Source organism: Agelaius phoeniceus, chromosome 24 (genome assembly GCF_051311805.1).
Source record: "Agelaius phoeniceus isolate bAgePho1 chromosome 24, bAgePho1.hap1, whole genome shotgun sequence".
Taxonomy (NCBI): domain Eukaryota; kingdom Metazoa; phylum Chordata; class Aves; order Passeriformes; family Icteridae; genus Agelaius; species Agelaius phoeniceus.
In genome coordinates, this window is record NC_135288.1 from 718,478 (window position 1) to 740,197 (window position 21,720).

General features: G+C 53.3%; 1 protein-coding gene across 1 annotated transcript in view; it reads left to right on the plus strand.

Moving 5' to 3' along the window:
* EPHA8 (EPH receptor A8) overlaps window positions 1–16,883 on the plus strand; it is a 137,305-nt gene extending 120,422 nt beyond the window's left edge. Inside the window, 12 exon segments of the mRNA XM_077190422.1 lie at window positions 1,437–1,561; window positions 1,686–1,848; window positions 2,605–2,701; window positions 3,994–4,061; window positions 4,483–4,659; window positions 5,406–5,591; window positions 6,200–6,261; window positions 6,636–6,845; window positions 8,845–8,994; window positions 10,716–10,906; window positions 11,904–12,059; window positions 13,377–16,883. Of these exon segments, the coding sequence (XP_077046537.1) occupies window positions 1,437–1,561; window positions 1,686–1,848; window positions 2,605–2,701; window positions 3,994–4,061; window positions 4,483–4,659; window positions 5,406–5,591; window positions 6,200–6,261; window positions 6,636–6,845; window positions 8,845–8,994; window positions 10,716–10,906; window positions 11,904–12,059; window positions 13,377–13,491 (1,700 nt within the window). The 3' untranslated portion in view covers window positions 13,492–16,883.
* Window positions 16,884–21,720: the final 4,837 nt, after the last annotated feature.

Sequence of the window (21,720 nt, forward strand, 5' to 3'; positions counted from 1 at the left end):
GCACCCACTACACTCTGGGGAACTCCCAGTGGATATTTTCCCAGTAGGAAAAGAGGCTGTTGAGTTGGTTCCTTCAGCTGTGACAGCTACAGTTCAGGCATGCCTACAGGTACAAGAACAGATTCACAGGCTCCCAGCTCAGAACTGGGAAGATGACAAATATCCCAGGGCAGTAGAGCACCCCCAGGCACTTTTAGACTGCTGCTCAGACCCTGACCATGCTCATCATCTCCCCTTTCCCTCTTCCCCTGCCCTTCTCCCTTTACCACAGGTAGAACAAGAAGGGACTTCTTGTGCAGTAGGGATCTCCTGTTGTGAGCTGCTGGCCCATTGGCACTGGCGCGAGCAGCAGCAGTGCCCGACCTTCCAGAAACGTCTCCAGTAACGGAGCTGCTTGCTTGGTGGCACAGGCACACACATACACACACCGTCACTCCAGCACACACGCACACAGTAACTGCAGCACACACGCACACACACACACCATCACTCCAGCACACACTTCACGTAGCTATTCTAGAATCACCAATGACAAAGAAGTGAAAAGGGTCTTTGCATGGAGCTCTGAGGAGGAGGTTTATTCCAGCCATGCATGAAGGGGTCCAGGGACAAAGATAAAAGAACAGTGGAGAGTCCAGGTTTAAATATGGGGAACAAGGAGGGCAGAGCAGAGCATCAGGGCCAATGGGCTGAGGGCTCAGGGCAGTACAGAGGCAGGACAAGGGGTGGCAGCCAATAGGGTAAAGGGGGCTGGACACTGTGGCCGTATGGGGCCAATGGGTAAAGCAGGGAAGGAGAACATTCTAGGGCATATACATATAAGGAAAAAGGGGTGGAGAGGCCAATGGGCCAACCAGGGAGGTAGAACTGGGGTACGTTTGCATACACAGCAAAGCATCCTGGGAGAGGCTTTGCTCAGTTGCCTTGTACAGCAGAGATTTTTCCAATTTAGGGTCTGTCCATCCAAGGAACTGTAATGGACCCGCATCCTGGGAGAGGCTTTGCTCAGTTGCCTTGTACAGCAGAGATTTTTCCAATTTAGGGTCTGTCCATCCAGGGAACTGTAATGGACCCTTTTTGTGTAGGCCCACCAGCCTCCACACTCTCCATGACCTGCAACCACACTGGTCCTTCTCCTTTCTGGCTCCAGATCACAGCAAATCACCTGTGTCCCCTCCTGCCTGTGCTGGGACAGGGCCCTCCTCTCTCATCTTCTCAGAGCTTCCTTACTCCATGGGAAAGAGACTGATGCAGCCAAAACAAGGAAAAGCCTGTTTGCAATTCCCATCACAGCACTCATCTCCACATGGCTTTAATTAAACCAGAAACCTGGTTTAAGTCAGGAGTCCTGTCTGGGCCTCTGGTTCCACCCTTCTCTGTTGCTGTCTCCTGCTGCCCCCCCTCAGCAGGCACCTAACCCCCTGTCTGGTCCCCAGCCCCATCACAGGTGGTGGTGGTGCATCAGGAGAGCACAGGCCAGAACAGTGTCACCTTGCTGTGGCAAGAGCCGGACCAGCCCAACGGCATCATCCTGGAGTATGAGATCAAGTACTATGAGAAGGTAACGCTGAGCTTGTTTCTCAGAGAGCCCCTGCTATCAGCCTGCCTTGCACAAGGGGCTTCTTTGGAAGACTGTGTGGTTGCCGTGCTAATGCAGAGAAGGTTTTGTTGTTGATTTTCCCCAGGACAAGGAAATGCAGAGCTACTCAACTCTGAAATCCAAGAGCACCACTGCCACCATCTCTGGGCTCAAGCCTGCAACCCGCTACATTTTCCAGGTGCGGGCTCGCACCTCTGCCGGCTGCGGGAGGTTCAGTCAGACCGTGGAGGTGGAAACGGGGAAGCCAGGTGAGTGTGTGCAGGTGTGGGGTGTGGCAAGTGTGGGGCAGGGAGCCTGGGGCCTGGTGATGCCCTTCTCCATGGCCACTGTTCCTCTGCCACACAGGGAGGGGACCTGAAGGCACATCCCCCCACTGTTTCAGCCTGCCGGGACTGCTTGAGGTTGCATTCCTGACATGTTTGGAACAAGAGGAAACAGACTCAAGTTGAAACAGGGTTCAGGTTGGATAATAGGAAATATTTCTTCACTGAAAGAAGATACTGGAACAGGCTGCCCAGGACAGTGGTAGAGTCACCATGCCTGGAAGTGCTCGATTAATCTGTTGATATGGCACCTGGGGATATGTTTAAGTGATGGCCTTGGCCATGTTGGGTTAATCGTTGGACTCAATGATCTTAGAGGTCTTTTCCAACCTTAATGATTCTGTGATTCTATGCTTATACATTAGAAAGAAAAGGGAGGAAGGATGCAGCAGTTAGGCCAGGGAAGACCTGCAGAGGTCCTGAGGCTCCAGTCTCCTCTCTGTACCAGTTTGCTGTGTCACTATGGCTTTCTCAGATCTCTCCTTGACTTCCCCACATGTAAATAGTCCCTGTACACTGGGAGAGGCTCAAAACTGGGAATAGGTGGGACAGTGCTTCATCTTTGAAGACCATTACTGCATTGTCAGCCCAAGACTTTGTCTTTGACGACCATGGGGTGGGTATGTGCCTGAGCTCAGCAGTGAATTCCAGCTCAGCCCCTTCCTACCCTGCTTTTTCCAGTGTCTCTCCGGTACCACACAATGACAATTGTCTGGATCTGCCTGTCACTCATCACTGGCCTTGTCACCTTGCTGGTGGTTCTGATCTGCAAGAAGAGGTAAGAGTTTTGTTGAGGATAGTGAGGTTTCCTGGAGGTCTCCAGCAGGGACAGGAGGGAGGGGAGAACTTGGGCACAACTTTTCTCCTTTCAGTTTGTCCAGAGCATCTATAGGTCCAGGGTTAATAAGCAGCCAAGGGACTTCTTTTAAGGGTCACCACTTTCCCTGAGGCAGAGCCAGTCTCCAGATCTTCCCCTCATGCCAGCAGGCTGAATAGTAATAAATCAGTGTGTATATTATAACATATGATATACGGAATATCAGTAGCATGAGCAATAGCAATACCAGTAACAGAACCACTACCAGTACAAGAGGTGACTGGATGGACTGGTGGGTAGGTCAGGGGTGGAGAGATCTTTTCTACAGATCCAAGGGACACTGTGTGCTTTGTATGAGCATGCTGAACCAGGCACGTGGAGCTCACATGCTTTTAGCACTGCCAAGCCTTGGAGAGCACCTTGTCTCAGTCTCTCTGCAGGCCTCTCAAAGTCCCTGGGCGTTACCCGGGTCGGCAGAGACTGGGGAGTGCAGCCCCACCACGGCCGACTGCGGGGAGACACTCTCTGTGCCCCGAGGGTGCTGAGGGCACTCAGGCTGGTTGCCTTTGCTGCAGCAGAGACATCGGTGGAAGAGAAAGGGGCCGGCTCCCAGCAGGGGATATTCCAAGGTTTTTATTAAGAGTCCCGAAGGAGCTCCTGTACCTCAGGGGCCTCCTGCCGAGAGCCCCCGGGGATGTCCGGAGGTCACATTTAAAGGGAGGAGGAAACCAACATAGATAACATCCTACTAACCAATAGGTATCTCTGGGGGATGGGTGCTGGGGGGATAGACATACAAAACAGCGTATGGGGCAGGACTTGGGGGGCTGACCCCTAGCCCCTGGCTAATCACTCGACAACTTGGACCGAAACTTCTGGATAGGGGGCTGGGATGTCGAGGTGACTGACAGAGAGCCAGGGTGGGGGTTTTGGAGATCTCATTCCGGGAAAGGGATAACACAAGTAGAAGGAAGGGGGGGGGGGTACAGTCTGGGATAAACCATTTGGGAAAATATGGGAATACAAAACAAACTACTTCAAAGTATTACAAAATATAAGAACGCACTACAACAGCACCTGGAGAGTACCAAAGTGTCAGTCCAGTGAGATGCAGGGATGCAGCTGGTGGATGGCCAAGTGTTTGCTCTGCCTGCTCACAGCCCCAGCATGCACTGCCTTCTACCCTGCTTTTGGAATGCTTGTGGGAGTGAGGGATGGGGGCTTCTATTCTGACCCTTGTCCTCTTGTGGCAGGCACTGTGGGTACAGCAAGGCTTTCCAGGACTCTGATGAGGAGAAGATGCATTATCAGAATGGGCAAGGTAGGACACTCTCTGGGAAGAACTCCAGCCCCATGGATGGACAGAGATGGACTGTTACCCCCTGACAGTGCTGTGGTTTCCAGGGGGAAGGTCTTTCTATCTTGCCTCCTTCTGGGAACGTGTCTTAGGAGACTTGAGTGGGCGATCTGATCTCAGGGGCATCCTGGTAATGGGGTTGAATGTTGAACACTGTGCACTGAGAGTGCAGCAGGATCATGCCAGAGAGCAGCAGGCCAGGGGCAGGAGTGGGGGAGTGGGACAATCATGTGGAGAACACCTGGGCAGCCAGGTCCTGAACTGCTCTGAGGACCCTGCTGCACCAAAGCGTGACTTAGGGTTCCTTGTGCTGCATCTCCATGGCTCCTCAGCCTGTCCTGCCCCTGCCCACCCTCTGCCCTGTGGCTGGTGTCCCTCCTCCCAGCAGGGCTGCCTGAGAGTGCTGATCTCCTCTCTCCACTTTGCAACCCGGCAGTGAAGTTCCCCGAGTCCAAGTTCTATGTGGACCCCCACACATACGAGGACCCCTGCCAAGCTGTGCATGAGTTCACCCGTGAAATAGAGGCCTCCCGGATCAAGATTGAGAAGGTCATCGGGTCTGGTGAGTGCTGGTGCCCAGCTGCCCCTTGGCTTGGTGTCTGCTCAGGGAAATCCATACTCTGAGGTTGAGCCATGCCCCTGGCCTGCTGGGATCAGAGCCGTGCTCAGCGGGGCTTCATCTGCTCCTGAGCCTTGTGAGATCAAAACCTTGGACAGAGTGGGGGTTTGGGGGAGTGAAATAAACCCTTTGGAGCAGCCTGGTGCAGGAGGTTGCTTGTCAGCAGGTGTGGGACTGGTGGCTCAGGCTGACACAGCAGATGGCTCAGCCTGTCCCCATGGGTGTCCCAACATGCACCCATGAAAAAACCTGGGTGACAAGATGCAAATGAAATTGCAAGCAAAATGGCACATTTTCAGAACAAAAGGGAATTTTGCATAGGAACAGGGACTTTTGGAGAAGCACAGTGCAGAGCTGGAGCTGGAACTTCACCAGCTGCTGCCTGACACCGAACCCAGAGGAATGATGCCATTGTAATCACTGCCCTTGGCCCATTGCCTTCAGTGACAGGCACCAGAGAGAGGTGGTTTCATATGTTCCCACCCTTTCTGAACTAGAAACAAGAGCTGATCAATCCTTTCAGAGGATTGAATCGTGGAGGGGTTGGAGGGGATCGAAATCCAGGCTGAAACCCAGAGGGGCTGAGGCATGCTGTGAGTATGCTGATAGACTGGATGACTCATGGTGTTGGTGGGTGAGCACAAGAAGCTGAGGAGCTCTCCATGCTCCCACTTTCCCTTGCCTTGCAGGGGAGTCTGGAGAGGTGTGCTACGGCCGCCTGAAGCTGCCAGGGAAGAGGGAGATTCCCGTGGCCATCAAAGCACTGAAGGCAGGCTACACAGAGAAGCAGAGGCGGGACTTCCTGAGTGAGGCCAGCATCATGGCACAGTTCGACCATCCCAACGTCATCCACCTGGAGGGGGTGGTCACCAGGAGTACGTGGCTGGCAGGGGAGGGAGTGTATGGCAGAGCAGAGCTGGGATGCATCTCCCTGCGGGCAACCTGGGAGATGTGGGTCAGGGCTCACTTTGGGTGCACTCCATCCTTCACTGCCCCAGTGGCTTTTCAGATTTCTGCATTTACCTGGGACAGCGATCCCCTTGCCTTCTCTTCCAGAACAAAGTTCCCCATGGCAGTTCCACACCGTGCTCTGTAGCATGCTCCAGATTATTGTTGGTTTGGGAGATGTCCTACTCAAAGGCATTTATTTTAAAGGCTGCCTGTACTGAATCATAATTTGAAGTCTTCCTCCAAAAAGGCACATTCTGATGCAAAGCCTCACACTAATGGCATGCAAATTCCAGCAGGGTAACAAAACTGACCTAGCCATGTCAATAGCACCTGGAGGGAGGGATACCTGTCTGGGTTGTTGCCACATCCCCATCATTGGGCCAGTCCTGCCCAGTGCAGGGGTGACACCAGTCTGAGGGGCTGCAGAAGACCCACAGACCTGAATTCATGTCTCTTCCAGTGAAAACCTGGCACTGGGCTTCCTGGAGGAAGGTGACTTCTCTGCTAACTTGACCTCCCTTGTCTTCTGCAGGCAAATTGGTAATGATTGTTACTGAATACATGGAGAACGGCTCGCTAGACACCTTCCTCAGGGTAAGGAGCGAGTTTGTATTTTCATTCCCTGCACATCCCCTGGGGCTGGTTCCTGCTCCTCAGCCTCACAGCCAGTGAAACCCCTGTTTTAGAGAGAGCTGTGGGTGCTGGGCTCTCACCTCTCCAGCAGACACAGGCTCCAGGCATTGTGTGTGACTCCCTGAAGTGACACTGAAAAAGCAGGGACAACAGCCTGAGCAGATGTCACAGGCACTGAGAGGGCAGGAAGTGGGCAGGGGCACAAGCAGGAGGCAGTGGGGTCAGAGGATGTACAAAGCCAAAGATGAGAGGCACTGGGAGCTGGTTTAATGACAGGAGCACCAGCAGGATGGTGGTGAGCACCACAAGCGAACTCTGGGTTATTTCCTTTCCAGAAACACGATGGGCAATTCACCATCATCCAGCTGGTGGGGATGCTGCGGGGCATTGGGGCAGGCATGAGGTACCTGTCTGACCTGGGCTACGTGCACCGGGACCTGGCTGCCCGCAACATCCTGGTCAACAGCAACCTGGTGTGCAAGGTGTCTGACTTCGGCCTCTCCCGCATCCTGGAGGACGACCCCGACGCTGCCTACACCACCACGGTGGGTGGCTCACAGAGCTGGTCCCTGCTGCTGGTTGCTGCCCCAGGCCTCTGACACATGGAAAAGTCAGAGACTCTCAAGTCAGAATAGGTAGGGCAGGAATGGCGATGTCACTTCCTGCTGATATCTGAGCCAACAGTTCAAACCCAAAGAGCTCCTGAGCCTTAAAGCATTGTCCTTGACACAGGGACATCCCAGAACTGAGTGTGCAGTGAACAAAGAGCAGCAGGATGGCAGGACAGGGAGTTATCAAACATCCCCAGCCAGCTGCTCCCATGGGTGTGTGTGGCCTCTGTGTCTCCACTGGAGTCCTTCCCTAGGCTCTGTAGCTCCATCCACTCTGCAGTTGTCCTAGAGCCATCAATCCATAGGGGTGTTCTGGTCCACCCTTCAACATTGTGGCCACACACTGGTTTTTCCATGTGACTCTGCCTCATTCATGGATGTGGAAAAGGTGGGAATTGATTTTGCAGCCTGTGGTTTTATGTCATGCAGGACACTTTTGTCTGTGAAGCCCTGTTGAGATTTTTCTGACCAACCTGGCAGCTCTGTTTCTTGATGTCCTCCTCCATGGGAGGTCATTAGGAGCAAAATGAAATACATTTTCATGAAATACATAGAATATGTTAAATAAATTGAGCTCTCTTTGCTCTTCTCTAGCCATGAAAAGAATTGGTGTGCTCCCCTGGAACATATCTGGTGGACAGACTGTTCCTGATGGAGGCCAGTTTGGAGGCAGCAGAGGAGTCCAAGCATCATTTGTCAGAAAGACCACAACTACAGAAGCAGAAAGAGCTTCAGGTTCCTTTGGGTTAGCTGATGCTGAGCATGTCCCAGAGTAGCTGTAGCTCTGAGGAATGAGTGCACCATGGCCCAGCCTAAAGAACATGGCCCTCCATGGTGTTTGCTTGGCTTCAGCAAAGTGGAGAAGCTGAGCCAGAGGGGCCTCCTGTGTGTGTGTGTCTATGCATTAATCTGCCCCTTCTGGTGTCTCAAGAAATAGCATGTAATTCCAGATAATTTAACTTTGGGCAAGGTTCCTGCTGCTTGGTTTCTGGTGCTTTGAGGTACCTTGGTGCAGTGAAACCCACCAGAGCTAGTTGCTCTGGAAGAAGATTGGATAGTGCATAGTGTGGGTAGAGCTGAACCACAAGGATGCAGTGCCAGAGTCAGATCTCTGGTGAGGTCTCAGTCAGGGTACCCCGCAAATGCGGTTTCTTTTGCGTTCAGAAACTTGTATTCCTCCTGTGCTGTCTTCAACATGCTCAGGATATTGCTTCACCCAAGGAACTCTCCCAAAAGACTCATTGTTCATCTTCAGTCCTTATCGTGGCATGTGATATGCCTTATCATGGCATGTGATATGCCAGAGCAGGCAGGACTCAGCTGGGTAGAGGCAGCTCTCCCTATACAGGTATCCCTGAATGGTGGTGGCACACCATTCCTGCCCCAGGGCTCTGGGAAGGCCACCCAATGTCCCCTATGCTGCAACTTTCCTCTTCAGATGGCTGGCAACCACATTTCCAACTTAAAAGCATTCTTAGTCCATATATTGATTTTTGTCAGCATGGTCCTTTAATTGAATGCATCTGCCTTTTCAGTCCTTGCCTGTCAAAACGGGGAAGGACAGGGAGCACATCCCATCACTCTCCCTGTCTGCTCAGGTCAGGCTCTCTGCTTGCACACAGAGTTAGCTCTGTGCTTGTGTGCTCTGGTAGCCCAGGGCTCCTCTTCATCACTTTGAATTCCTTGTCTCTTGAGCACAGGGGAATCAAATTGTGCATGAAGACCTTGTAAAAGAGCACAATGTTCTCCTTGCTCTGCTGGAAACACCTTGAAGTTGTCCTTCACATACACCCCTGGACTTCTTTTGGGCAGATTACTTCCTCAGTCCTTTTTAGAAGATGCCACCCCAGCTTGTCCAAGAGCTGTCCCATCTGCAGAGCTCAGGATGCTGATCCCTGCCTGCTCTGAGCCTCCACTCTCGCTCCTTTTCCAGGGGGGGAAGATCCCGATCCGCTGGACGGCTCCCGAGGCCATTGCGTACCGCAAGTTCTCCTCAGCCAGCGACGTGTGGAGCTATGGGATTGTCATGTGGGAGGTGCTGGCCTACGGCGAGCGGCCCTACTGGAACATGACCAACCGCGATGTGAGCACTGCCAACTGCCCCTCCTCCTGCCCTCCCAGCCAGCCTGGCAGGGGCCCAAGGATCAGCTCTTGCCTCTCTTCACATCCTCCCAGGGCTCTGCACAGGGTGCATGTCCCCTCTGTGCTGACAGCACTCCATCCCTGCACTGCACAGCCTTTGCCTTTGCAGTCCTGTGGCACCCAGGAGTGACCAGAGCTCATATATGGACTTACCTGCTGGCCTTTCACAATCCTGCCCTATTCCTGGGGACACTGACTTAAGTTCCCAGTACAGATGCAGGCAGGGAGATCACTGCCACACTGGCTGTATGCTCTGTGGCTGTCCACAATCCTGCCTTTCTGCTGGCTGGAGAGAGTCAGCTCATGTTGTGCCACATTTTCCAGTCCCTGGGAGGGGTCAGGGCTTCCTAGAATCATTGCAGCCCCACTGGACCAGCCTGCCAGTTCCACTGCTGGGCATCCATCCCTTCCAAATGAGGCTGCTGAGAGCCTCAGGCTAGCACCACCCAGCTGTAGGCTTTGGGCTTGTCTGAGTTGTGTGGAACCATTCTTACCTCAAGAGTGGCATAAAATCTGAAGGGAAATGTAGGTTATAATCCTGACCACAACCTGAGGGCAAAATTTTCAAAAGGAGGCGGTAAAATTAGTATTTCAACTCTGCAGAACAACAGGACTCCTTTTTTTAACCTATGAGTTCTATAAATGCCCCCTGTGCTGGGAGCCCCCTCTCTTCCTATTTTTTTTTTTATTTTGTGGTGTCTTTGGTGACAGTAGGGCATGAATGCAGTGGCTTACACTACCTCCTCCACAAAATTTCTTCAAGCAGCATTTCCTCCAGCCTTGCCAACCAGTGCCACACCCCAGCTGTAGAAAAACTGAGTGTGAGTGCAGCCATTATGGCTTGTCTCCTGGAGGGAAGCTGCAATATTTTAGGGCACTGGACCACTAAACAACTCTCTTGTCATAGCACTGATTTCCTGTGCGTGTGTGATGTCCAGTAAAGGTCTCCCCTGCCTGCAGAGCAGGCTTTGTCCCCAAGCAAGGCAGTCCTATCCAGATAGCTCAATCCTTCTTGGAGACAGAGTTATCCCAAATACCCAGGCCACTCATAGCTGCAGCTACCTTAAGCAAGCTTAGTGGATTTCAGCTCTTTAGTGATTATCAGCTCTCTTACGATTTCAGCTCTTTGCTTGCTTGCTAAGGTCCCAGAGGGCTAGGGGGAGAAGCAGACACAAGAGAGAAGGAGAGGTCCTGGCGTTCCACAGCAATGGTTTATTGAGGGGTCTGTGAAGGGTTCCGGCGATGGCTCTTCTTCTGCTGAATGGGCTAAAACAGCCCCTTTTTATAGGGTACAGAGGGATCCAAACTTGTCCAATAGTAAGGGTTAGGGGAAAGCGACCTATGGGGTTACAGAGATAAGCTGGGGTCTGAGAGGCGGAAGACAGGAGCTTATTTTGCTGTCTCATCATGACTCAGCAATTCCTACTGTTAAGTCTCAGCCCTCCACGGGGTCTTAGACAATTCTGTGGGGTCTGCTACAGTCCAGCCCACTGCCAGCTCTGCACAGAGCCTGCAGGCAGCCATTCACTTGTTTAGCATGGAGCTTGTGCACATCCCTCTGCTTCCCATTCCACGGCCCCAGCAGCTTCCATAGATCTTCCCATCGGTGGGGCTGGAGTGGGATGGGGGTGCAGCCCCCCTGCAGTTGTGGCTTCCTTGCAGGTCATCACCTCTGTGGAGGAAGGCTACCGCCTGCCTGCCCCCATGGGCTGCCCCAGCCCCCTGCACCAGCTGATGCTGGACTGCTGGCAGAAGGAGCGCAGCGAGCGGCCTCGCTTCTCCCACATTGTCGGCATCCTGGACAAGCTGATCCGCAACCCCGACAGCCTCAAGTGCACAGGCACCATCAACAGGTGAGGGCTCCCTGACCCCTGTGTGAGCAGGGCCTAATGACTGGATACTGCTCAGAGCATGTGGGCTGCAGTTCTGACTGGCTGTAGCAGCGATGGCTGCCCTTGGGAGCATGGACGTGCACAGGGCCCGTGGACAGAGGTTGTGGTGAGTAGGGAGGAACTTCCTGCACTTCATCCCCTTGCTCCCACCACGGCATCCCCATGCCAAGGCCAAGAAAGTGCAGCAGTGCCCATGCAGCAGCATCCCTGCCTTTACCTGCCTGCTAGGGCTCTCTCTGTGCTGCTCTGCATGACCTGCAGATCAGCTGTGTCACAGCTGTGTGCCCAGGTGGGCAGGAGAACAAGGGAGAGCTGTGCCATCTAGAATAATGTGGCCAGCAGGACCAGGGCGGTGATTTCCCCCCTGTGCTGGGCACTGGTGAGGCCCCACCTTGAATCCTGGGGTCAGTTCTGGGTCCTTCATGACAAGATAAAAATGGAGGGGTAGAGTGTGTTCAGAGCTGGGGAAGGGTCAGGAGCACCCTGGCTCCAGACTGAGGGAGCTGGGAGGGGCTCAGCCTGGGGAGAAGGAGGCTCAGGGGGACCTTCTGGCTCTCCACAACTCCCCAACAGGAGGGGGCAGCCAGGCAGCAGTTGGCCTCTGGTCCCAGGGAATGAGGGACAGGAAAAGAGAAAATGGCCTCAAGTTGTGCCACAGGAGGTTTAGGTTTGATATTGGGGAAATTTTTTTCACACAAAGGGTGGTCAGGTCCTGGCACAGGCTGCCCTGGGCAGTGGTGAAGTCATCATGGATGCCCTGGAGGTGTGGATGTAGCACTTGGGGACATGGTTTAGTGGTAGCCCTTGCAGTGCTGAGTCAACAGTTGGAGTTGATGATGTTAGAGGGCTTTTCCAACCTTAATGTTTTCCTGATTATATAGGTGCATTCAGGTGGCCCTCACAGCCTGCTCACCTTGGACCAATGTTTCTTGTCTAACCCCTTCTGTTCTGCTCCCAGGTTCACCCAGACACGCCTGGACAGGGGTCTCCTGGACCTGAGCAGCTGCTTGACTGTGGAGGACTGGCTGGACTCCATCCGCCTGGGGCACTACCGGGACAACTTTGCCATGGCTGGGTACTCCTCCCTGGGCATGGTGATGCACATGAACCTCGAGTGAGTATCAGGGAGCAAACAGCGCTGTCTGGGTGTGCCCAGGCCCACACCAACCCCCCAGCCCCAAACAGTGACCTCCTGCCTCTGCTGGGTTGGCCTGGTTGGTCCCTGGTGCTGGAGAGGTATCTCCAGGCACATGGTGGTGAGACCTGGGACAATGTCCAAGGCTTCACTGAGCTTTGAGGGAAGGTGTGCGAGTTGTACTGAGAGGCTGTGAGCTCCAGGTCACCTCCAGTGCTCTATGGTGGCTCTCCAATGTCACCATAGGCCCATAGGAGGTAATTCAGGTTGCAAGGTGCTCCAGGTTGGGTTGCTAACCCAGCCTCCTGGTCAGAGCAGGGTCACACAAGAGGTTGCTGTCTCCTTGTGCTTCTCATCTTTGTTTTCCCTGCAAAAGGCACCTCTGGACTAGTGTGGCTGTGCTATTCTGCACAGCTTCTCTAGGATCACTGGGAAACAATCTTAGCTGGGCATTACCTTGGAGCTTTGTCAGACCCCTGTGCACAGGACTGGCTCCCTGCTCAGTGCAGCCAGGAGGGAGACATCACTGGAAGGTCATTCACACATTACCAAGGGTGGATTAAGTAGATAGAGCTGGAGAAGATGTGTCTCATCACCCTCCTGCTGTAAGGAACTTGATTTCCCACCTGTCTTGGGAGTTTCCAAGGTGGAGCATCCAAGCAGTACCAGAAAAGAAGGCAACTATGCCAGCTCCTGCCCTTATATCTGCTTACATCTCTCATCCCTTGCTGTTACCAGGAGTGACAGCCTGTTCAGCCTCTAAGGAGCCTTGTTCCCTGTCCAAAGGCAGAGAGCTGCTGGACAGTGGTTCCTGTGGCAGTGAAAGGGAAGGCAGAGAGACACAAACAGAGAGTTGTCATGTGTATTGATCGGAGCTGTACATGGGGCCTTTGCTCTGGGATTGAGCTGATAGTGATCCTTGTTTGTCATGCACATCAGAGAATCTTTTGAGTGGGGAAGGCTCATCATCCATCCTTCTGACTGGGTTATCTGAGGGCATCTCACTAAAACTGAATCCAATTTCACAGCATTGATCTTGTCACCTACGAGCCTGTCAGGAGTGATCCAGCTCCTGCTCCCACAGGGCTGTCACAGCAGCCTTGTCAGGAGGACATGTCCAAGAGAATGGCAGTCTGTCTGTCCCTGGGAGAATGTCCATGGAGCCTCGGCAGGACCAGCCTTGTGCTCATGTGCAGGTGGAGCAGAGCCAGGCACAGGCTCCTGGGCTGCTCCATGGATGCAGTTGTCTCCCTGGGGCCTGGCTCAGGTGTCTTTGACAGTGTCTTTGTTCTCCAGGGATGTTCGGAGTCTGGGCATCACCATGATGGGCCACCAGAAGAAGATCTTGAGCAGCATCCAGGCCATGAGATCCCAGCTGCTGAACACAAATGGCCCCAGGAGGCATCTCTGACCAAAAGCTCTGCAGAGCTGCATCAGGCATTCCTTAACACTTACCCTGGCAAAGGGGCTGCAGGGTGGTGAGCAGGAACAGGGGCGCCAGGAGCTGGAGCCCTGCCAGCATCTCTGTGATTTCAGCATTGGTGGAAACGTGGTATTCCAGATACCTTGGTGGTCCTGCTGCTTCCTTCCCCCAGGTGAAGGGGGGGGCAGCCTTCCAAGCAGACACATCATGATTCTGCTATTTCCCTGTGGGACTGGGGGTCTCCCCACAACTATGCAGGACAGGAGACAACCCCTTCACCCAGTGGGATGGTCCAGCTGCTCCTGCAGGTGCAGGGGCATCAGACACATCAGCAATAACCAGGAGCAGTGGGCTGGGCTTGCCATGGCACACAGCTCCTTTGGATCAGGCAGCTGGGGAGCTCCTGGGATCTCTGAACTGAGCAGGCTCCACACACTGCACACAGCAGAGACAGCCCTGCTCCCTGCACCTCCCAGCACACTCCAGCCTGGGCCTCCCGAACTGCACCAGCCTGAAGGTGACTTCATGGTCCACCTCCACCAAGAGCAGGAGGCCAGGGGACAGAAAACAAGGTGGCAGTGCCAGGAGCACCTGGCTCTGCCTTCAGACCATCCTTCCCAGCTGGGAGGAGAGTTGTCCAGGGACTTCTACCTGGAGACTCAAGAAGCCCTGGAGTGCTGCAGGACACTCTCCACCTCTTTAAGCCACCAGCACTACTCCATGGATCCAGCACAGCCCTCCAGGCAGCCCAGGCATATTTTCTAGGGCCACAAGCTCAGGTTTCTCTACCAGCAGAATCGTCCTGGCCTCCCCCAGAACAGAGAGGAAAGGGAGAGTGTGCTCATGGGAGCGCATGATAGAGGGATAGAGAAACAGCTCTTCTTTGTTCTTATACTGTCCTAGAGAAACCCAGGAGCTGTGCCATCACCTGGCTGCCAGTGCCCAGGGCTGCTGGATCACCTGCAGAGGAGGGGTCCTGGCCGTGTTTCCAGCTGCAATCACAGCGTCCTATGGCTGGGGACAGAGGCTCTGGGCACAGGATCTCCCTGCTGGTGACCCCAGTGTCTGGGAGACTGGTCTGTCCTCCACAGGAGCATCTCTCTCATCCAGGTGAGCTTGCCTGGTGCTGAGCAGTGGCCTCCAAACGTGTGGAGCTGGTCCAAGAGGCTGAGCTGGGTGCAGAGGTGCAGCAGATGAACTGGGGAGTGGGGCAGGCTATGGGCTGGGAGTTTCCTTTTGGTGTAAATACAATTTTCTATGGGTTTGGGAGCTGTTTTACTGAAGTAGGATGTTAGGTACACAAAATGGTCTCAAAGCACAGAAGCCTCAGTTGTGGGGCTGAACTCACTGCAAAAAACACCTGCTGGGAGCATGGCTGGGGTGGGGGGTGACAGGAGGGGAGAGAGACTGGAGAGGAGCCTCACTCCCTGCAGGGTCCAGCCTGAGCCACAGCAGCCTGTCCTTCCCACGGCACAGCAAACTCAGCATCACTCCAGTGCAGGTGCTGGTGGGATGTGGCCTGAGGGCTGCTCCTGCCAGGCCTGTTGGGGCACAAGGGGGTGGGGGGTGGGTTGAAGCCATTTCTCAGCTGCAATAATCCTGGCTAAACCAGCCTGTCCAGGGCTGGCTTGGCTTTCCATGCAGAGCACTTGTGTGCTGATGGATTCTCTGACTATGGCGGGTATTTTACTTCTTCCTATGGAAGCTTTTTGTGAGGGGGACAGATGGAATGTGTTGTTTCATTTGTATTGCACCCTACATCCTGCACTCAGCCCTGGCACACTCCCTCCCCACAGCCAGCATGTGATGAAGCTCATCCAAACCCTGCAGTACAGGGGGCTGGTGCTGGCCCTGTCCTCTCTTCCCAACATTTGGGACTCAGTCATGGACACGCTGGTGAGAGCAGAGGTCAGAGCAGTGCCACACCTGTGTCCTTGGGGTTTGCTGGGCAACCCCAGCCAGGTGGGCTGCAGGATCTGAGGCTGGGAGCTGCCAGATGGCCCCTTTCCAGGTGGTTCATGAGTCAGATCCTGCAGTGTGGGGTCCCTGGGCTGCTCCTGGCTGTGGGGATGGTGGGGCAGGGTTTACCTTTTATGTTCAGAGTGTGTGCTTCCCCCGGACAATAAAAATCCCTCTTTCCGTGATCCATCTCCCTGCCTGTAATTGTCACTGGGCTGCACATAGCTGTCACCACTTGCAATGAGGATAGGGGACACCCCAGCTGCTTCAGGGGGACCAGCACTGAGATGCTCAGCTAGTCACCGCCTCCCTTGCTCCAGAAAGCCTCCCACAAGTGAAGGATGCTTCCCTGCAAAGCAGGAGCATCCATGGGATGGGTCCACAGGGACAGGGAACAGCCTAGAGATGTTTGTAGGCTCCCAGGGAGGGGTGCTGTGGGCTGGAAGAGGACACCCCAAAACCACCAAGTCATTGCTATGTAGGAGCATCTCATGCAGGACATGAAGCAAGAACAAGATATCTTGTGTGCACAGGCTGCTCTCAACCTCAGGGGTGTCTTACAGGTTTTTCTAGACTCAGCCTTACCTTCTTCTGGAGATGCAGATTTTTTTTTTTTAGAAAGAACAAAAATTAACACTAAAAAACCAAACCAGTAAAACCTCAGCCCTCATCTCCTGAAGTCTGAGCTGAAGTATATTGTAGGTCTGCTTACAAAACTCTTCCTGAAGGTGTTTAGCTGTGTTCCAGCTGCCCTTCAGAGAAGGATTCACCAGCAAATGATTGCAGGACAAAGAAAGCACCATTTTCAGGAAATGCCCTATAAAAGCAGAAGGGCCCCACAGCACAGGGTGGGGTTGGCTCTGAAGCTGTCACTGCCTGCTCACGTGCTCCCAGCCTTTGCCACGCTTCAAGGACAGAGGTGACTGTTCACTGGCCCCAGCTCTGCTCCCCAGCCCAGACATAAGGAAAGGCCAGCCCAGGGCTCTGTCCTAGCCCAGCCTGCCTGCACACTGTCAGGTTATCCTGCCAGCCCCTCCAGAGCTTCCTTCCTCACAGGCCCCCTCCCACTGCTCTTCTTCTTCACAGAAGCACAGGCCCCAGGCTGGACAAGCTGCTCCTGGTCAGTGTCCCCTGTGCTGAGGCTGAGCTTACAAGTCCTATACTCTGCATTCCCCTTCACCTATCCCATTTCTGCATTTACATTTCCCATCACTATAACCCTGACTCTCTCCCAGACCCTTCTCCTGTACCCAGAGCAGCTGTGGCTGCCCCATCCCTGGAAGGGTCCAAGGCCAGGCTGGACAGAGCTTGGAGCAGCCTGGAATTATGGAAGGTGTCCCTGCCCATGGCATGTGGTGGGGAAGAAGGGCTTTCAAACCATTCTGTGATAAATATTGTTAGATGGAATCTCTGAAGGTCACCTCATCCTGTGGGATCTCAGCACATCGTTCCCGATGTCCAGAGATGCCAGGAGAACCCTTGGGGGTCTCGAAAACCCTGGAATGTTGCCAAGAGTGCTTGGTGGCTTGATTTTGATCCATCCACAGAAGTAACAAGAGTCTGAGGACAAGAGAATCACTTTAGAGTAAAAGGTGTAAAAGAGACACATTTAGAGGGTGAGATATAGATTTTAAGGTTTTTGGTACAGGGGGGTTATGGAGACAAGATGGAGAGATCGGGGCGTGTCTTGTCCTTCTTCTTTCTTCTTCTTGTCCTCCATCTCCTGTGATGATGTTGGCACTTGGGGATTGGTTTCTAGTGAAGGTGCACTTGCCAACATGGGCGAAAAGCATTGGGAAATAAAGGTAAATATTGTATACGTAGGTTTTAGTATAAAAAGACATGACCGCCCCGTGGGTGGTCAGAGAGTGCCTGTGACTGCCTGCAGATCAGACCTCTGTTGGGCAGACAGAAAATTTTTGTAGATAAGAAATAATAAACAACCTGAAGACCGAAAGCTGAAGAGTCCAGACTCGTCCTTTGCATCGCGCCCACCAAAGAACCACTCTACCCGTGTCGGGGCAGAGACAGACAGCCGGACCCGACATCATCCCACTCCTCCAGGTGCCTCTGCAGTGCACACACCTGTGCAGGTTCTGCTCAGAGCCCCATCACATCATGCAGACAGGGGCAGCAGCTGCATCATCTCTTGCTCATGGTCCAGTGCTGTCCCTGTGCACAGTGGGACAGCCTGGGCATGCTGGAACCTGTTACTGTTCAGTGAGGACACACATTTCTCTGCTCTATTTCAGTTATTAATAAAGCCAGTGTCCACGTTGTGCAAAACGTGCAAGATTTTCTTACATTTCTTAGACCAAACATTTGGAAGGGTGGATGATGCTGGTGCCTGCCTCCTTCCCTGGGCAGGGGCACTCAGCCAGGCTGCTGTGCATGGCTTTGTGTGGGGAGGGCCCTGGCCACTACTGCATCACTTTGTCAAAGCCTGTGAGCATCATGCCCAGGGCATCACCCTGCTCACAGCCTCAGGAAGATGAGGCACAGTTGTGTCATTTTTAAAGAAATTGCCAGGGAATTGCCAGCCTGGCAAAGGTCCATCACTGGAGACACTTCTCCAGGACACAGAGCCATGTTTTCAGACCTCCTGCACTCCCATCTGGCCGGGCTGGGGCCAGGGCTGCACCAGGATCCTGATGGCTGAGAGAAACTGGCTCAGCAGGAAACCCCTTGGGAAGAGGATCCTGGGGAAAGGGCTGGTCAAGAGGCAAAGTCTTCCATCCAAGGAGAGGTGATGGACATCTGCATTCATATACACCAGCAAATAAACCCCTTCCCGTACCAAAAGAGACCTCAGGATTTTCACACCTACTTAAACGTCCCCCAAGAGGATTTCATCCCATCTTGCACACTGGGAGCTGGTCTTTCCCTGGTAAAGCAGCTTTTCTTTTCCACTCACACCAGCATCACCTCAGGCTTCCAGTAACTCCTCTGGGAAGCATTTCCCTGGCAGCTGCCCGGCCCGGTTTGGCTGTGTCATTAGCAGGGAGGCTCTGTGAGCTCCGTGTGCCTGGAGGTGGCAGTCTGGACCTGCGGAGCCCCTGCCGAGCCCTGCTGAGCCCGGCCCGGCTCTCCCCGCGCTCCTGGAGCTGCCAGCCCCCCTTGCAGGGGTCACACGCGTTCCAGGGCTGGCAGGAACAGATGGTCAACTCGGCTTCGGATTTCCTGATCTGATTCCTGTCTGACCACACACCAGCCTCCTCTGCCAAGAAGGCTGTATTCCCAAACCACCTTCTCTCCTTGCTTTTAGCACAGTCGTTTAGCATCATGTCCAAATAAATTACTCAGGATAATTTGATGTAAGATAGAAATATCAGCCCCAGCTGCTGCTTTAACTCTTGGAAGGATTATGGGTCAAGTTCTACATGGGTTTTGAAGTGTCCTATAGGTCATATCTTGAAAACCACCATCAAGGACTGAGATTCCATCATAGCTCATCCCAGGATGACAGAACTGCCTGCTCTGCCACCAGCCCAATGTCTCCCCACCTCAAGCCAGCCAGGCTTGGGGAGAGATGAGCTGGGACTGCAGCCACCCTGACTTCTGCTGCAGGCCTGGAATATGGGCAGGACTCAGAGCAGAGAAGCAGGTCTCACATCAGGAGAGCAGGTCTCCTATCTCAGAGCAGTCACCTGCTGTGACAGGAAGGAGGAAGGCAATGGCCCTTCATCCCCTCCTGCAAGGGGAACTCCCTCTCTCATGTGGGTGCAACCCTGGACTAAGGAGCCTGGCTGAGCCTGCAGGCACAGGATGCACATCCCAGGCAGCCCCACTGCTCCCTCAAGCATCCACTCCTCAGGGAGTGCCAGGGGCAGCCCAACAGCCCAGCTCCTCAGGGACCTATGTCCCAGCCCCACAGCCTGGCATGGCAGGGTTTGCTGTGCCTGTGAGCAGGATCCTCATCTCTGCACCCTCAGCAGTTTGTTGAGCCCTCATATGGAAACCTCTTCTGAACAGGCTGTCAAAAATCTCCAGTATCCAGTCAAACAACAAAGCCTCAACTTTCCTGGGTGAAAACTCCTGGCAGTTGTGTTTTGGGAAACCCCAGTGCACATCTCCTGCTTATGATGGTCTTTCTAGAATAGAAGTGCAGATAATCTGCAAGTGCCAGAAAAGTTTCTGGATGCAGAGCTGGAAGTATTTCCCTACACACCATCCTACTTATTTCAGGAAGAAAAAAACAAAGAGCAAGAATTTGTTTACTGAGTTAAAAGGACAAAGGGGTTGCACACCACATGGGAAATCTGTGGAAAGGGTCAAGGCTTTGGAACTTGTTCATCTTGAATCCCAGCCATGACAAGTTTTTTTTATTTTGCTAATGCTGAAAAAAGGTGAAATTGTTCTCAGCACTCACTGTTGTCTGCCTGACCCCAGAGCCTTTTACTCTTAAAGATTTCTTATTACTCATCATGTCTCTCATTTCCTCCCTGCCTTCCAAACCTCTTCTCACAAAGTTGTCCTGAAAAGTGGTCCTTGCAGGGAGTGGGCAGGGGGTGACACTGAGCAGGTAACAACAGGCAATATTCAGGTACATTCCTTCCCAAGCACAGAATGGTGCAGAGGATGGGTGAACCAAGGACCCAAAGGAATGGCAGAAGATGTGCTTGGGGAGGTTTAGGCTGGAGATCAGGGAAAGGTTCTTCCCCCAGAGGGTGCAGGCACTGCCCAGGCTCCCCAGGGAATGGGCACAGCCCCGAGGCTCCAGGAGCCTTTGGACAAAGCTCTCAGGCACAGGGTGGGACTGTTGGGGTGTCCTGGGCAGGGCCAGGAGCTGAGCTGGATGATCCCTGGGAGGATCCCTCCCAATGACAGAATGTTCCATGATTCTCTCATTCCATGATTCTAAGGAGGAGAGGTGAGGGATGTGGTGCAGGCCATGGGGAGCAGTGGCCTTTGTTCCTGGACAGGAGCTGAGGGAACATGGCAGGACCAAGGCAGTTGGGGTGGATGGGCTTTGGTGGCCAATGGGACGTGAGCTTGGGGACCAGCAGGTGAGGCAATACAGGCAGGGGTGTCCCAAAGTCACCAGGTGATCACCAGGTGAGCTCACACCTCAGTGCAGAGGTGATGAGAGGGAGAGGCAGGAGATGGCAGAGAGGCAGGAGCAGCAGGATTACAGTCCCTGCCCAGCAGGACTGATGACATCTCTCATGGACACACAGCAGGAACATGTGAAACCCCATTTAATGCCTGGGTCCACTAAACCTGTTATCAAAAATGAGGTTCCTTATTACAAGTCCTTTATTTCTCTCATATTCAGAGCTGCCAGTGAAGGGTCAGCAGCACTTATGAAATTTTCAATTCTTGCAGGTTTTGAATTTACATGTTTTTTTTTCTGTATCTGAGCTGGAAGAAGATTATGAATAAAAGATTAAAATTGGAGGTCTCCAATCATTTAAGAGCAACGCAATGAGCATTTATTCCAGGAACAAGCAGGAGCCAAACACCACTCCCTGCATACCAAAAATTAGCAGCAAACTTCAAACAGGGCCTAAACAAAAAGGCTGTGCTCTTTGATGTGACACTGCTGGGGACCTGCAAATCTCTGGGCTCTGCAGGGTCTCAGGAGCAGTGCAGCAGCCTCCTTAACTCCAGATCCTTCAGAGGAGACACAAATCCACCAGCTCCATTGCTGCAGTCCTGTCACTGAGAGGTGGAAACATTGCATGGAAGCGCCTTGCCCAGGGAGTGGAGTTCTTCAGGAGAGATGGGTGGTGGGAACAGGAAGGTGGACAGGACAGATTCAGGTGAAGTAGGATGTGGCTAAGGCAGGAGGAGGAGGAAAGGAAGACAAGGATCACAGGGAAGTCAAGATAGGCCTGAGTGGGGGGGTAGATGAAATAAGAGCCCAGGGAAAGCTGTGCCTGGTGTGGAAAAGGGCTTTTCATAAGTAGAGGCAAAAATTTATTGAGCACAGGCTTTGCAAAGGAAACAAAAGCTCTAGTAAATCTTTGGTGTCTCTGCTCAGAAAGATGAAAACAGGATGGGACTTGCTGGTGTGTGGCCCCTTCTCTGCCCATGGGCACATTTCTCTGCATGTCTCACCAAGCAAACAAACCCCAGCCCTTGCTCCTATCAATACCTGACCTTCCTCCCTGAATCCATGCTTTTACAGGCCCTTTCATTTATCAGTGCTCTGCTACTTCAGGGAACAGGCACAGGCATGGTTTGTCATTCCCAGCACAGCTCCTCTCAGGCTGTGTCAGGATAAGGGACATACAGCCTGAGGGGAGGTGTGAATCT